Source organism: Syngnathoides biaculeatus, chromosome 16 (assembly GCF_019802595.1).
Source record: "Syngnathoides biaculeatus isolate LvHL_M chromosome 16, ASM1980259v1, whole genome shotgun sequence".
In the NCBI taxonomy this organism is placed as follows: domain Eukaryota; kingdom Metazoa; phylum Chordata; class Actinopteri; order Syngnathiformes; family Syngnathidae; genus Syngnathoides; species Syngnathoides biaculeatus.
Genome location: NC_084655.1, coordinates 45,549 through 58,544, shown reverse-complemented (window position 1 = coordinate 58,544; position 12,996 = coordinate 45,549). Strand labels below are relative to the sequence as shown.

The window sequence follows — 12,996 nt, the reverse complement described above, 5'->3', positions numbered from 1 at the left end:
TATTGTTTGTAATGGAATATCGATTGATATCGTGCATTCTATATCTTTCCATTTTGCTTTGTAGGAAGGTTTACAAACATCAACTAAAGTTTTTACCTGCACCGCTTAATCGTAATTTTAATGTTTGGGAGAGCAAGGCCTCTTTTGTCTTTTGGTAGTTGGAGAGGAATTATATATATTATATAACAAATTCTTGGTCTCTTGCTCTTGCCAAATAAACCTTGATATTAATTTGTCTAATTCTCGAAATGTCCCTTTTGGGAGCTCTACTGGTATATTTTGGAACAGGTAAAGTAATCTGGGTATCACGTTCATTTTTATTGTTTCCACCCTCTATCCTAATCCAAAAAAAGGAAGCAGTTTCCACCTGGTTAAATCAGATTTAATTTTAGAGATTAAGGGGTTTTAGTTCTCTGATATATTGGAATATTCACCTCTAGAAATTTAATTGTTTTTGAATTCCAATTTTCATCTAGTTCTTCCTTGATGGGCTGGCTAGGGGAAGAGGTAAATGACAACATTTTTGTGTGTGTTCAATTTATAACATCATACTAGGCCATATTCTCTTTGAGTTATGAATAATTCTGGGTGGCATTTGGATGGGTGTCCCAAATATATCAGAATATCATCTGCAAACAGAGCAATTTTATGTTCTTTATCCATCAGCTTGATGCCCAAAATCTTCTCATTCTGTTTGATCCACTGACTCAGTGGCTCGATAAAAAGAGCAAATAACAGCGGTTAGAGAGGGCAGCCCCTCTCTAATTCAAAGCTATTGGATAGTCCTCCATTGAGTCGTATTTTAGCAATTGGTTTGTGAGATAAGGCTCGTATGGATTTAGTAAAAATCACTATGGAATCGGAATCTCTCGAGTATCTGATATAAGAAAAGCCAATCGATGGAATCAAACGCTTTCTCTGCGTCAAACCCTAAGAGGACAGCATCTGGTGTGTTCTTGTTAAGTGGTTAATTACATGTAAGTGTTCTCCTGACATTTTCTTGTTTGCCTTTGTTTGCTTAAACCTGTTTAGTCCAACTTTATAATATGTGGGAGTATTATTTCATGGGGTTTTGCTAAAATTGAAGTAATTAGGGCATTCTGTGAAATCTTTCCCTTCTTTTGGTATTACTGTAACAATTGTTTCTCTCCAAGATGGGGGGATTTCTCCTTTCCTCAAGACCCAGTTAAATGTTCTGAGCCACAGTGGGGATAAATCTTTAAAGGTCTTATAACATTCTCCTGTAAACTGATCAGGACCTGGGGTCTTGTTGAGTTTTAATTTAGAGATTGCCTTTTGCAGTTCATCTATGGTTATAACAGCCACTAATATTTTATTCTGGTCTTCTTGGAAGACAGACTTGTAGAAGCAGAGATTCAGGTGAGTTATCCCCTTTACAGTCCATCTGTGAATAGGATATAATATATATAATATTTTTCAAAGCTATTATTAATATCCTGAAACTTGTATTTCATTTCTTTTGTAGCTGTGTTTTAATTTTGTATATTGCCCTCTCTGCTTGTTGTTTTCTCAACCTATATGCCAAACATTTGGCTGCTTTATTTCCTACTTCATAATGCGTCCGTTTTAAAAAAGTTATTTTTTTCTGAATCTCTATATCCTACATTTACGTTATGTTTTATTATTTCCTTGACTCTCTGACTAATTTCCATTTGGATGTCTTTTTTGTTTTTTTCCCAGGTCTTCTAATTGTTTTTCTCGTTTATTCAACTTTTGATGTTTTAACTTCTTGTGAAGTGCCAGTTTAACAATGATCTTCCCTCTCAAGACAGCTTTACCTGCATCCCAAATCATTAGAGGGGAGACTTTCCCATTATCATTCTTTGACAGGTATAATTTGATGTCTTCTTGGAGTTTTTATTTCATTTTTACTTTAAGTAAATTTAAATTAAACTTCCAAGAAAACAGTTATTTTCGTTTTTTAAATTTAAGTCCAAATAAACTGGGGTGTGGTCTGAGAGATCCAATAACCCAATTTTACAGGACTTTACAAAACCAATATCTTTACTATACATAAAGAGATAATCGATTCTTGAGTATGTTTTATGTGGTGGGGAATAAAAGGTCTAATCTCTGACCGTGGAATTCATCTCCATCCATACTTCACAAATGCCCATCTCTCTCGTAATCTTTTCCACTTTTTTGCATATGGTGTTGTTTTGTGTCGGACTTAAAACTAAACTTACTTGTGGACAACGGTTGACTATTTTGAGATCCCAGCAGCGCTTACAACCTTGGTTAGGGCCTACTTCAAGGATATCCAGCTCTGTGTTACAACAGCAGGGTACACCACTGCATGGCAGCACCTGGAAGTTGAAATCATGGCTGGGTGTACCATCCCCCGGCTGCTATTCACCCTGGCCATGGAGGTCATCCTCTGAGCCTCTCGCTGGGCGGTTGGTGGGCAGCGAATAAGACCTTGGGTGAGGCTGCCTCCAGTCATTGCCTACATGGATGACCTCACCACACTTACCACAACCAAGCCCTGCACGGCATGATTGCTAAAAAAGCTCCAGGAAAACATCAAACTGGCTTGCATGAAGATCAAGCCGAGTAAATCTAGAAGCATCTCCATCGTCAAGGAAGAACTGTCAAACCACTGCTTTCACATTGGTGAGGAACCAATTCCAACTGTCTCCAAGAAGCCTGTGAAGAGCTTGGCCGGTGGTACGATGTCTCTCTTAAGGACAAAGACCAAGTAGAGCAGCTCATAAAAGATGTGGCTAGTGGCCTGGAAAGGATCGACAGAACCCTGCTTCCTTGTCAGTTAAAGCTTTGGGGCTTACAGTTTGGGTTACTTCCTCGACACCTTTGTCCACTAACACTCTGAGATACAACTCTCAACGGTAAAAAAGCTGGAGAGACTGATCAGCTCGTTTATGAGGAAGTGACTTAGCCTACCCAGGTGCCGCAGCAGCATTGGGCTCTACAGTAAAGGGATTTTACACCTTTCCATTTCCAGCCTGGCAGAGGAGTACAAGTACACCAAAGTAAGACTGGAAATGATGCTCCTGGATTCCAGCGATCCATTCTGGCCAATGGGAGGAAGTGGACACTGCTGGCCGCAACTAAACAGGCAAAACAGGCAAAGGCAGCACTCAGACACAAGGACATCGTTAGCCGAGTGCAGGAGAGGAGGAATAGCCTTGGGCTCGGGACTAGTAGACCAGTATGGAGCAAGGCCACTACTGCTGAGGGGTGCAAGCTGGTGGTCCAGGAGGTACGTCGAGAAGAGGAAGCACAAAGGTGCGCCCAAGCTGTTTCGCAGGCCAAGCAAGGGCAGTGGTTAGCCTGGGAAGGAGTAGTGGCAACGAAGATCACCTGGGAAGAGCTTTGGGAGATGGAGGCAAGCTTTACCGTCAGAACTGTGTATGACATCTTACCTTCTCCCACGAACCTAAACAAGTGGTCTGCCAAAGATCCCAAGTACCTGTTATGCCCAAATCCTGCAACATTGAAGCACATCCTGGTTGGTTGCAAGACCGGCCTTACTCAAGGCCTATACACCTGGAGGCACAACCACTGCTGCTGGAGAACCAGCGGATGAGGGTGAACGCCCTCCCATCCTTGTCAGCCAACTGCCAACCAAGGCTGTTTATTTGGGAGAGGGAGAGTCAAACCGGCCACACCAACAAGCCACCAAACAATGGACAGCTGGGCAGTGCACAAGACTGGAAGCTGCTGGGAGACCTGCATCTACCACCCTACGACCAGATCTAGTGCTTTGGTTTGCCTCTCTCAAGCTCGTCTACATCATCGAGCTCACAGTGCCCTGGGAGGGGGCAGTCGAGGCCTAGTTTACATTACCACGAGCATCCTCAAGGCAAATAGAGCATCTGTGGTACTCTTTCTAGGCATAAAACCATACTGTTGCTAGCAGATACTTACTTCTGTTCTGAGTCTGGCCTCCACTACTCTATCCCATAACTTCATTGTGTGACACATCATTTTTACTCCCCTGTAGTTTTCACAGTTCTGAATATTGCCTTTGTTCTTAAAAATGGGGACGAGCACACTTTTCCTCCATTCTTCTGGCATCTTCTCTCCTGCTAGTATTCTATTTCATAAGTTGGTCAAAAACTCCACCAAATTGCTTCCATACCTCCACTGGTGTGTCATCGGGACCAACTGTCTTTCCATTTTTTATTGTGTTCATTGCCTTTTTGAATTCTCCCTTACTTATCAATGCCACTATCCGGTCGTGCGTGGGTGCCTCTTCTACTCTTACCTTCTGTCCCATTTTCTTCATTCATTAACATCTTAAAGTACTCTTTCCATCTACTTAGCACAATAATGGCACCAGTCAACATATTTCCATCGCTATCTTTATTTACCTTTACTTGCTGGACATCCTTCCCATCTCTATTCCTCTGTCTGGGCAACCTGTAGAGATCCATTTCTCCGCCTTTCGTATCAAACCTGGAGTACATATCTTCATATGCCTCTTGTTAAGCCTTTGCCACTTTGACCTTTGCTCTACAACGCATATCTGTATTACCTATGGCTCTCCTCAGTCCTCTCCGTGTCCCACTTCTTCACTAATCCCTTTCTTGGATGACTTCCTGTATTTTGGGGCTCCACCACCTAGTCTCCTTCTCCCCTTTCCTACCAAAAGACACCCCAAGTACTCACCTGCCTGCATCTCTGAATTCCTTTGCAGTAGTATTCCACTCTTCTCGTAGCTCTTCCTGACCATCTAGAGCCGGTCTCACCTCTTTCCCAAGGGCCACACAACATTCTTCCTTTCTCAACTTACATCACCTGATTCTCTGCTCTACCTTTGTCTTAATCTTCCTACCCACTACTAGTCATCCTACACACCACCCTCCTATGCTGCAACTCGCTTGCAACTTTTTTTTTTGTTTGTTTTTTAATCCACAATGATATTCCTGTCTGTTTTTCTTGGTGTAAAACTGAGTTCTTGCTTGCAGAATATCTTTAGCAATGCATGTTAAAAGCTGAATGATGCTCCCAAACGGTTTTAAGGTTGTTATGTTACCTCCCATATTTAAAATACAGAATTAGCTCTTTATGCACTGTATTGGCTGTGCTTTCATCCTCGATCAGGCTGTGACAAGGTGGAATTTTAACAGTAGAAACCATCACATTATTTTACTCAAAAAAAAACAGAATCTCATCCAGTTTCATCTCTTTTTCTTCTATTATTCACATACACCGACATTCATTAAAGCAACAGCACTTCTTTTAAAAAATTTTTTTACCATTATTATCGAGAGTAAACACAAGCAGCATGTCTAACTCTCTTTGCTCTATGTTGCCTAGACTGTGTTGCTCAGTGAAGCACTAGTGGTGTTTAAAATTATGAGTCTACCCCTTTAAGAGCCTGAGGGGGTGCAGTCAGGTAAACTAGCAGGAGACCGTGTTCTTCCGTGTTGACAAGAAAAAAAAAAAGTCAGGCTTTGGTTCAATGCGCTGGATCAGTTTTCATGTGTGCTAAGAATGTGAGACAAGTGCCAACTGCGCAGTGGCACAGCTTAGAGGGACCATTGCTTTGGACTACTTCGTCTAGTTCCTTCCAGAATTTCTCTTTCAACTCGAGGTCACATCCTACCTGTGGGGCATAGCTGTTAACCACCTTATACAGAACACCCTCAATTTCAAGGTTCATCATTACCACTCGATCTGATACTCTTTTCACCTCCAAGACATTCTTAGCCAGCTCTTCTTTTAAAATAACCCCTACCCCATTTCTCTTCCCATCTACTTCATGTTAAAATAATTTAAACCCTGCACCTAAACTTCTAGCCTTACTCCCTTTCCACTTGCTCTCTTGGATCATGTCAACTAACTTCTGAGCTTTTCTTGTCATAGTCCCAATGTTCAAAATCCATACACACAGCTGTATGGTCTGTGCATTCCTCTTCTTCTTCTGCCGACTAAGCCGCTTTCCTCCTCTTTTTTGTATTCAACCTACATTATCTGAATTTCTACCTACGCCTTTCAAATTAACATTTCCGGGGCGGACGTAGGAAGCCCGGGCCACAACCTAACCTTTATGTAATTCGCATGATGAATGCTCATTCATGTTTGGCACAGTTTTACGCCGGATGCCGTTCCTGACGCAACCCTCTGCATTTATCCGGGCTTGGGACCGGCCGACAGGTAGCACAATATTGTGCTGGCCAACGGGCTGCAGATAGTCAAAAAGAAGAAGCAATCAAATAAACAAAGTCAGCACATAAGATACACAATTCACATACTAGCTAATCTAAGTTAAGGTCAAATGAAAGCAATCACATAAACACAGTCAGCACATAAGGTACACAAATCACATACTACCTATGTGAAAATATAAAGGATATGACAATTTAAAGGATGCGTGGATGGGATTGAAACCACATTGGCCCTCACTCTAGTAATGGAAGGTTGAATCCACGTTCTATGTTTAGTCCTCGTTGTATACTCTACGTAGGTCATGTTGTTCACGGGTCGGCTAACTTAGGCCGAGCAGCTTCAACGCGAATGATACGACACCAATTTCGCTACTAAAATGTACAGTGGTGCCTTGGTTCTCGAACACAATACATTCCAGAAGACTGGTTGAAAACCTAAACGTTTGAAAACCGAAGCACGTTTTCCCATTACAATGAATGGTAAATGAAATAATGCGTAAAAAATAAAGGTTTTTTTAGGTGATTTTTCTTAGCTGTTCCTGATAATAAACTGCACAGAAGAAATACATGTATAGTTTAAATTCTTTATATAATTAAATCATTTCAGAAATATATTTATATTTTACTTAAAATCTATGCTTTAGCCTAGTAGATTATGCTAGGCTGGGATTGTATTGCCGTATCTGTAGCGAGTCGGCCCCCAACCTTGTAAATCTTTTTTTATTAACAAAAGTACAGAATAACTTTAAACAAGCAATAATAAGGGGGGAAAAACTAATTTTTTATTTCCACAGAAAGTACGCAATGTGTAAAAAAAAAACCTAGAAACTAGAGGTTAATGGAATAAAAGAAAAAAGTAATGCAAACAACAGTTTTAAGTCTTTTTCCTCAAAGAACAAATCTGTTTGTTTCTGCCATCTTTTAAGCACTTTTCTGAAGTGGCTCATAACGACATCATTGAACTTTTGCAGTGCTCTGCAACATTCAGCTTTATTCAGGCGATGCAGTTCTACAAAATTATGGATGTCGCTCCATTTAGCGCAGATAACTTTAATATCGGCACTTGAGACATCCTTCCTGCCTTCAGCCTCATCAGACGACATCTCCTCCCTTCCTCACCAACTCTATCCTCAGCTAACTGCTGCTCGTTAACGAAAATGAGAAGCAACTTTTCGACTTCCTCCAAGATCTGTGGCCTCTGCTTGGTCAATACGTTGCTCCTCTAGAAACAACACTTGCTTTGAGGGCATCCTTGTGTTTCAGAATGGTGCTGATCGTCGTTTTCGCCATGCCATACTTCTTCGATAGCACAGAAACACGCACATCAGATTCATGCTCAGCTATAAAATCCTTCTTGAAGTCAACAGTTTTACGCACCACTTTCCTTTTTTCAGCACCAGCAGTTCCACTTGCCTTCTTTGGGCCATGATCGGGGGTTAATGTTGCTGAATTTGAAGAAAAAAAGTTACTACAGTACTGGGAAACATCCGCAAGCAGAGTGTGTGAGTCAACTGGATGCGCGTCACACTCGTAATGTCTTTTCCGTTTTGTTCATGGGCGCGTTCGAAAGCACAATAACAAATCATCGTGGGTCAGCTGGTCGGGGTGTACCAATTTTCGTTCAAACAACCAAAACAAAAAAAATCTCGAAATTTTCATTTGAAAACCGATCTGTACGATGAATGGATGAAAACATATGTTCAACTGTTCCGTAAAATGCATATCCTGTTAGATGTTTTTACCAAAAAATATGTTTATCAGTTAAAGTCCGCAAACATTGACCTAGTTTCTCTCACCGGAAAACAACTCATTTAGTGGGCGGACCTCTGACGTCACAAAATCTGGGATGGGCTGTTTTGAAACGTTGATAAGATGGGAGTCAATTCTATTTTAAGCATTTAGTGCCCGAACAAAAGGACAGGATAACGGCTTTCAACTTTCAACATAACGTTTTGCAGTTCTGACATCTTGGGAAAATTGACAAAAATGGGGTTTGGACGGGTCTGGGTATTGTCTAGTTATGGCATCAGTTTACCATGTAAAATTATATTCATGGTGAAGTAAGTTATGACCAGCTATAGCTCTCAAATAAACATGGCAACATTTTAAATTGATTTCCTTCATTAAAATCCTTATTTGTGACAGTAAACCAACTTAGACTACGTTATCGGCTTCTGTGTGTTTCGGTGCAATGATAGGCATTTTACACGCAAAGTAGTTGTCGCAGTCTACGCGTACCAAATCACTAAATACACGGTGTTTGCATAACTATAAAAACAAGACTGAAAACTTTGTATGTACATTCAGGATCTCATATTCGGCATAAAAACTGTATAATATTTTAAAAAAAGCCCATTGTGGTCCTGACATACATTTTAAAAATATTTAACAAAGTCTCTGCCAGAATACTCTCTGAAAGGAACTGTTTATTGTGTGATTCCACAGGAAAACCATAAATTGAGAGACCAGAATGATGACTTAAATGCTCAGATCCTAAGTCTGAGTTTGTATGAGACTAAGAGCCCATTTTCCTGCCACACAAAGGTCCAGTGTCTGGCTGCTGAGATTGACAATGCATCAAGAGATGAGGTTTGTTTGCTCTCTTCCTTTATGTAATGGGCATTCATTTTAGTTTTACCATCATCCTTGATCCTTTTCAGATAGTTGATGCTTTGAAAGAAGAGGAGGAGAACAACATGCGTTTGAGGAAATACATGGACAAAATAATTTTGGCCATTCTTGACCATAACCCCTCAATCCTAGAGATCAAATGTTAAACTACATTAGAAAATCTCAAAATCTGATCACTGTGTCGTGATTAAACATAAAGAGGTACAGAATGTTAATGAAACAAGAGTATACATTATTACACTGAGTTACTGAATACAGTTCTTTTGCAAGTTGTATTTTTTTGCTGATTTAGGAATATTTTGGATCGCTGAATTTGAAATTGACATTCCTCATTAGGTCAAGTTTTTAAGATCAGTTATAATCTTATATTCTGATGAAATTATTTACATTTTTTGGGCATTATCTGGGGATTTCTGTTCATATTTCTCATCGGGGAGGTTTTAAGAGAAAAAAAAATCAAATTTTACAAACTTTACTTGCAGTAAATTGACTTGAAAACATTGATAAAACAAACCTTCTGACTCGAAGTACTCACAACCCCCTTGGGGGCATGACTCTAGGTTGAGAACTGATATGAAGTGAATATACCTGTACATGTACTATATATAAAAACAAAAACTAGGCCGTAGTTCAAAACATTTACCTAATTGATGAAAATCAGACATATTTCGATTCAACAGATCAAAATGGTCCTATATCAGCTAAAGAAATTCTTTGAAAAATTGTTGTTGATAATTGTTAATGTGATGTGAAAGGTGCAATGAAAGTAGTTTCATTCAGACTTTAAAAACATACGTTTTATTATACAGTATATAATCAGTAATGTAGTGCACACGGTTGCAAGGTTAACCCTTATAGACTTCACCGAACAGCATGAATCTAAAAAAACATGTTCTTGCAGTTGAGAAGCAAGACCATAATTGTCTTTCATTATTATTATTATTATTTATTACTGTCTTAGTGAAAAAAAAAGTGGGGTGGAGTGGGGTAGGGGAGGGGAGGGAATTGGTGTGAGAAGATACATAACTTCAATATTAACCCTTTCACACTGGTCAGATCAAATTTGACAGTAATAACAGTTCTATAAAAATGCACTAAAATCTCTTTATTCCACTCTGAAATATGACTTTCCGTAAACCATTCAAAATCTACGAACAAGGAAATATTTAAAAAGGGAATTCTGTCAGGGTTCAGGCTAGAAGTGTGACCCATATGCAGAGAGGAAAGATAAATTGGGTTATGAATTAATATTTATTTTGATAAAAGTGATCTAAAGAACTTCGACTGCAAAACTTGAGATTCAGGATTACAGTGGGGAGCAGCAGGCTGACTGAGTGGGAGGGCAGGTTGTCAGTGTACCCCAAGAGATGAGTGGGGAGTGGCAGGGATCTGGAATAGATGGCAAACTAAAGACAAAGAAAATCAGCATGAGGCAGAGAAAATGTCTCAAAGCAAGTTCAGAAGATATGATGGCTAGAATACAAATGTGACGAGGTGCATTCATAGTCTGGTGACAGGATAGAGTCCCACCATCCAAAAAGTAGTCCGGGATAATTAGGATGACAAGCTCCACCTGTTGGTCTCCCCGACATCAACTCCTGCAAAAAAACATGACACACCCAAACACACAGGAATCAGGGTGCTGGAGCAGCAGCCCTGACAGTACCCTGCCTCCTACGGCTGTCACCAGGCGCATGAGCCAAGCAACTGGGGTGGGCACAATGGAAGGTGCGGATCAAAGACTTGCACTAGATAAACGCGCAGGCACCCAACTCTACTCCTCTGGACCACAGCCCACCCAGTTGACCAAGTAATGGAGGCCGCAACGGACATCCCGGGCTGACCACCTCACCACAGAACACAGGCACAGATTGGATCCTGTGCGTTTTTGCCACAATTCTGAGAGTTTGGTTCAGCTAAGTTGTATGGGTTCACTGATTTTGGAAGGCAAGGCTGGTGAGGAAGCCAGTGGCTCAACAGATGATTTGGGAGAAGAGAAAGAAGTAGGGTAGACAGAGTTTGTGCCTGGTAATGATGCTCCCTTGTATGCTTGACTTACCAATCTAATCAAAAGATTAATCGTCTGATGTCGGGAGCTCGACTCACCCCTGGATGCCAATTTCTCCTCAAGTAATTTATTTAAAGCTCCCCGAAAAAACCTCCTGTTCTTTAAAGTTGCTCTCTGCAGCAAAGGTCCATAATATGTGACCAAATTCAGCCACACTGCAAGAGCCTGGTAATTATGCTCCCTTGTTCGCTCGATAATCCAATCTAATCGAAAGATTAATCGGCTGATGTGGGGGACTCAACTCACACCTGGATCACAATTTGTCCTCAAGTAATTTATTTAAAGCTCCCCGAAAAACTTCCTGTTCATTAAAGTTGCTCTCTGCAGCAAGAGTCCAAAATGTATTACCAAATTTAGCCACACTGTGAGAGCCTTGTTGGAGGGACATGCCTTCTCTTCTGCGCACCCGATGAGCCAAAATCTTCATGAACAGGAAAAAAATGACATACTGAGTAGAGTAAGTTTCTTTCGGCTTGTCCCGTTAGTGGTCGCCACTCAGATGAATGCACATATTTGTTTGCCACAGTTTTTACGCCAGATGCCCTTCCTGGCGCAACCCCTCTCAGCTTGTGAAAAGTTGTGTACCTTTTCCAAAAGCAAGGTGAAGGCGTGGTCGTGTTGTACCAGAAGTATGCTTTGTCCGTTAACTGTTTGGCAGAGGGAGTTCATCTCCGCTGGTTCTATGATGTGGCCATACTATTCTGTCAGGATTCCGGCTGGAAGTAGGACTTAGATGTAGAGAGGACAGGGAAATGAAGTTGTGAATGGATATTTATTGTGACAAAAATGAACCAAGGAACTTATACTGCAAAACCTGGGATTCAGGATTCCAGTGGGGAGCAGCCTGGTGGACTGGGAGGGCAGGGCAGAAAAATTGTCTCAAAGCAAGTCGAGAAGATATGGTGGCTAGGCTACGGACGTGAGGAGGTGTGTTGATAGTCTCACAGCATCTTAAAAGCACTCCAATGTAATTAGGATGATGACAAGCTGCAGCTGCTGGACCCCCACTTATCAGCTGCAAAAAACACAACACACCCACACACAGGGCTCAGTCCGCTGGAGCAGCAGTCCTGATACATCCTTTTCTAGAGGTGCTACACAATTTGTGTTCACTGAGGCTGTAGGGTTAATGTTAGTAGGGTTAATATAGTTTTAAAAGATTGTAGTTGTAATTTAATATTGAAAATTATTATGGGGATATTTGGGATCTGGGTCAATATGTAATGTTTTCCAGGAAAATTAACAGTATGTAAGGTCTGTTGGTTATGTTATGTATGCCCATCATTCCTTCCCATAATGTTTTTTGTTTGTACTTCCAATTGGTTTGAAGTTTCTATATTCTTACACTGTTGTAAATATTTTTAAACTACCTGTCTTCAACAGCATTTTTGGATGCTGCATGTTTGTGATGAATGTGATGATAAATAAGAATGTGGAAGAACACTAAATACATGCTCTTTTAAATGTTTTTGTTATCATTTGTTGAAAGGCAGCACAGTAGCCAAACCGGTTTGGACATTTTGCTCACAGTTCTGTGGACTGGGGTTCAAATCTTGGCCCTGCCCATGTGGAGTTTGCATGGTCACCCGTTCCTGTTTGGATTTTTACCAGGCACTCAATTTTCCCCCCTCATCTAAAAAACATGCATTCGTTGAAGATCTTGAATTGCACATAGGTGTGAATGCGATTGTGAATGATTTTGTTTTTATGTGCCCTGCAATTGGATTTCGACCAGTTCAGGGTGTACACTGCCTTTTGGGATAGGCTCCTGCTCGCCCGCAATCCTAGTGAAGATAAGCGGAACAGAAGATGAATGAATGTTTAAGTCAAGTAAATTTATCAATTTATTTGTTTTCTTTCCAGTTTGTCTTGTATAGATTTACATGCCTGCCAGAATCTCTCAACCATTCACTCTAGAACCCCAAACCCTCCCCCTCCATGGGGATGATGCACTTGCACCCCCTTAGGCAGCTCTTGGGAGGTTGGCTGCAGGAAAAGTATATCTTGTGGCAATAATCTTTGGGCACCCCCGGCCTACAAATATACAAAGAGGTCATGCAAACAGAAAAAAAAAACTTGGTCTGTGGCAGCACTACTCAGCTACCTTTCTCAAGAATGCAACTAATAAAAAAATTATTAAAT

General features: G+C 40.8%; 1 protein-coding gene across 4 annotated transcripts in view; it reads left to right on the top strand.

Moving 5' to 3' along the window:
• The window catches only part of rab11fip4a (RAB11 family interacting protein 4 (class II) a), a 125,116-nt gene extending 112,348 nt beyond the window's left edge, over positions 1–12,768 (top strand). For 2 of the 4 annotated variants that reach the window (XM_061845658.1, XM_061845657.1), the window contains 3 exons: positions 7,550–7,657; positions 8,601–8,744; positions 8,816–12,768. In XM_061845658.1, the coding sequence (XP_061701642.1) occupies positions 7,550–7,657; positions 8,601–8,744; positions 8,816–8,932 (369 nt within the window). In that variant the 3' untranslated portion in view covers positions 8,933–12,768. The remainder of the gene's footprint in view (positions 1–7,549; positions 7,658–8,600; positions 8,745–8,815) is intronic. The other 2 variants (XM_061845660.1, XM_061845659.1) reach the window with 1 other exon arrangement.
• The last annotated feature ends 228 nt before the right edge of the window (positions 12,769–12,996 follow it).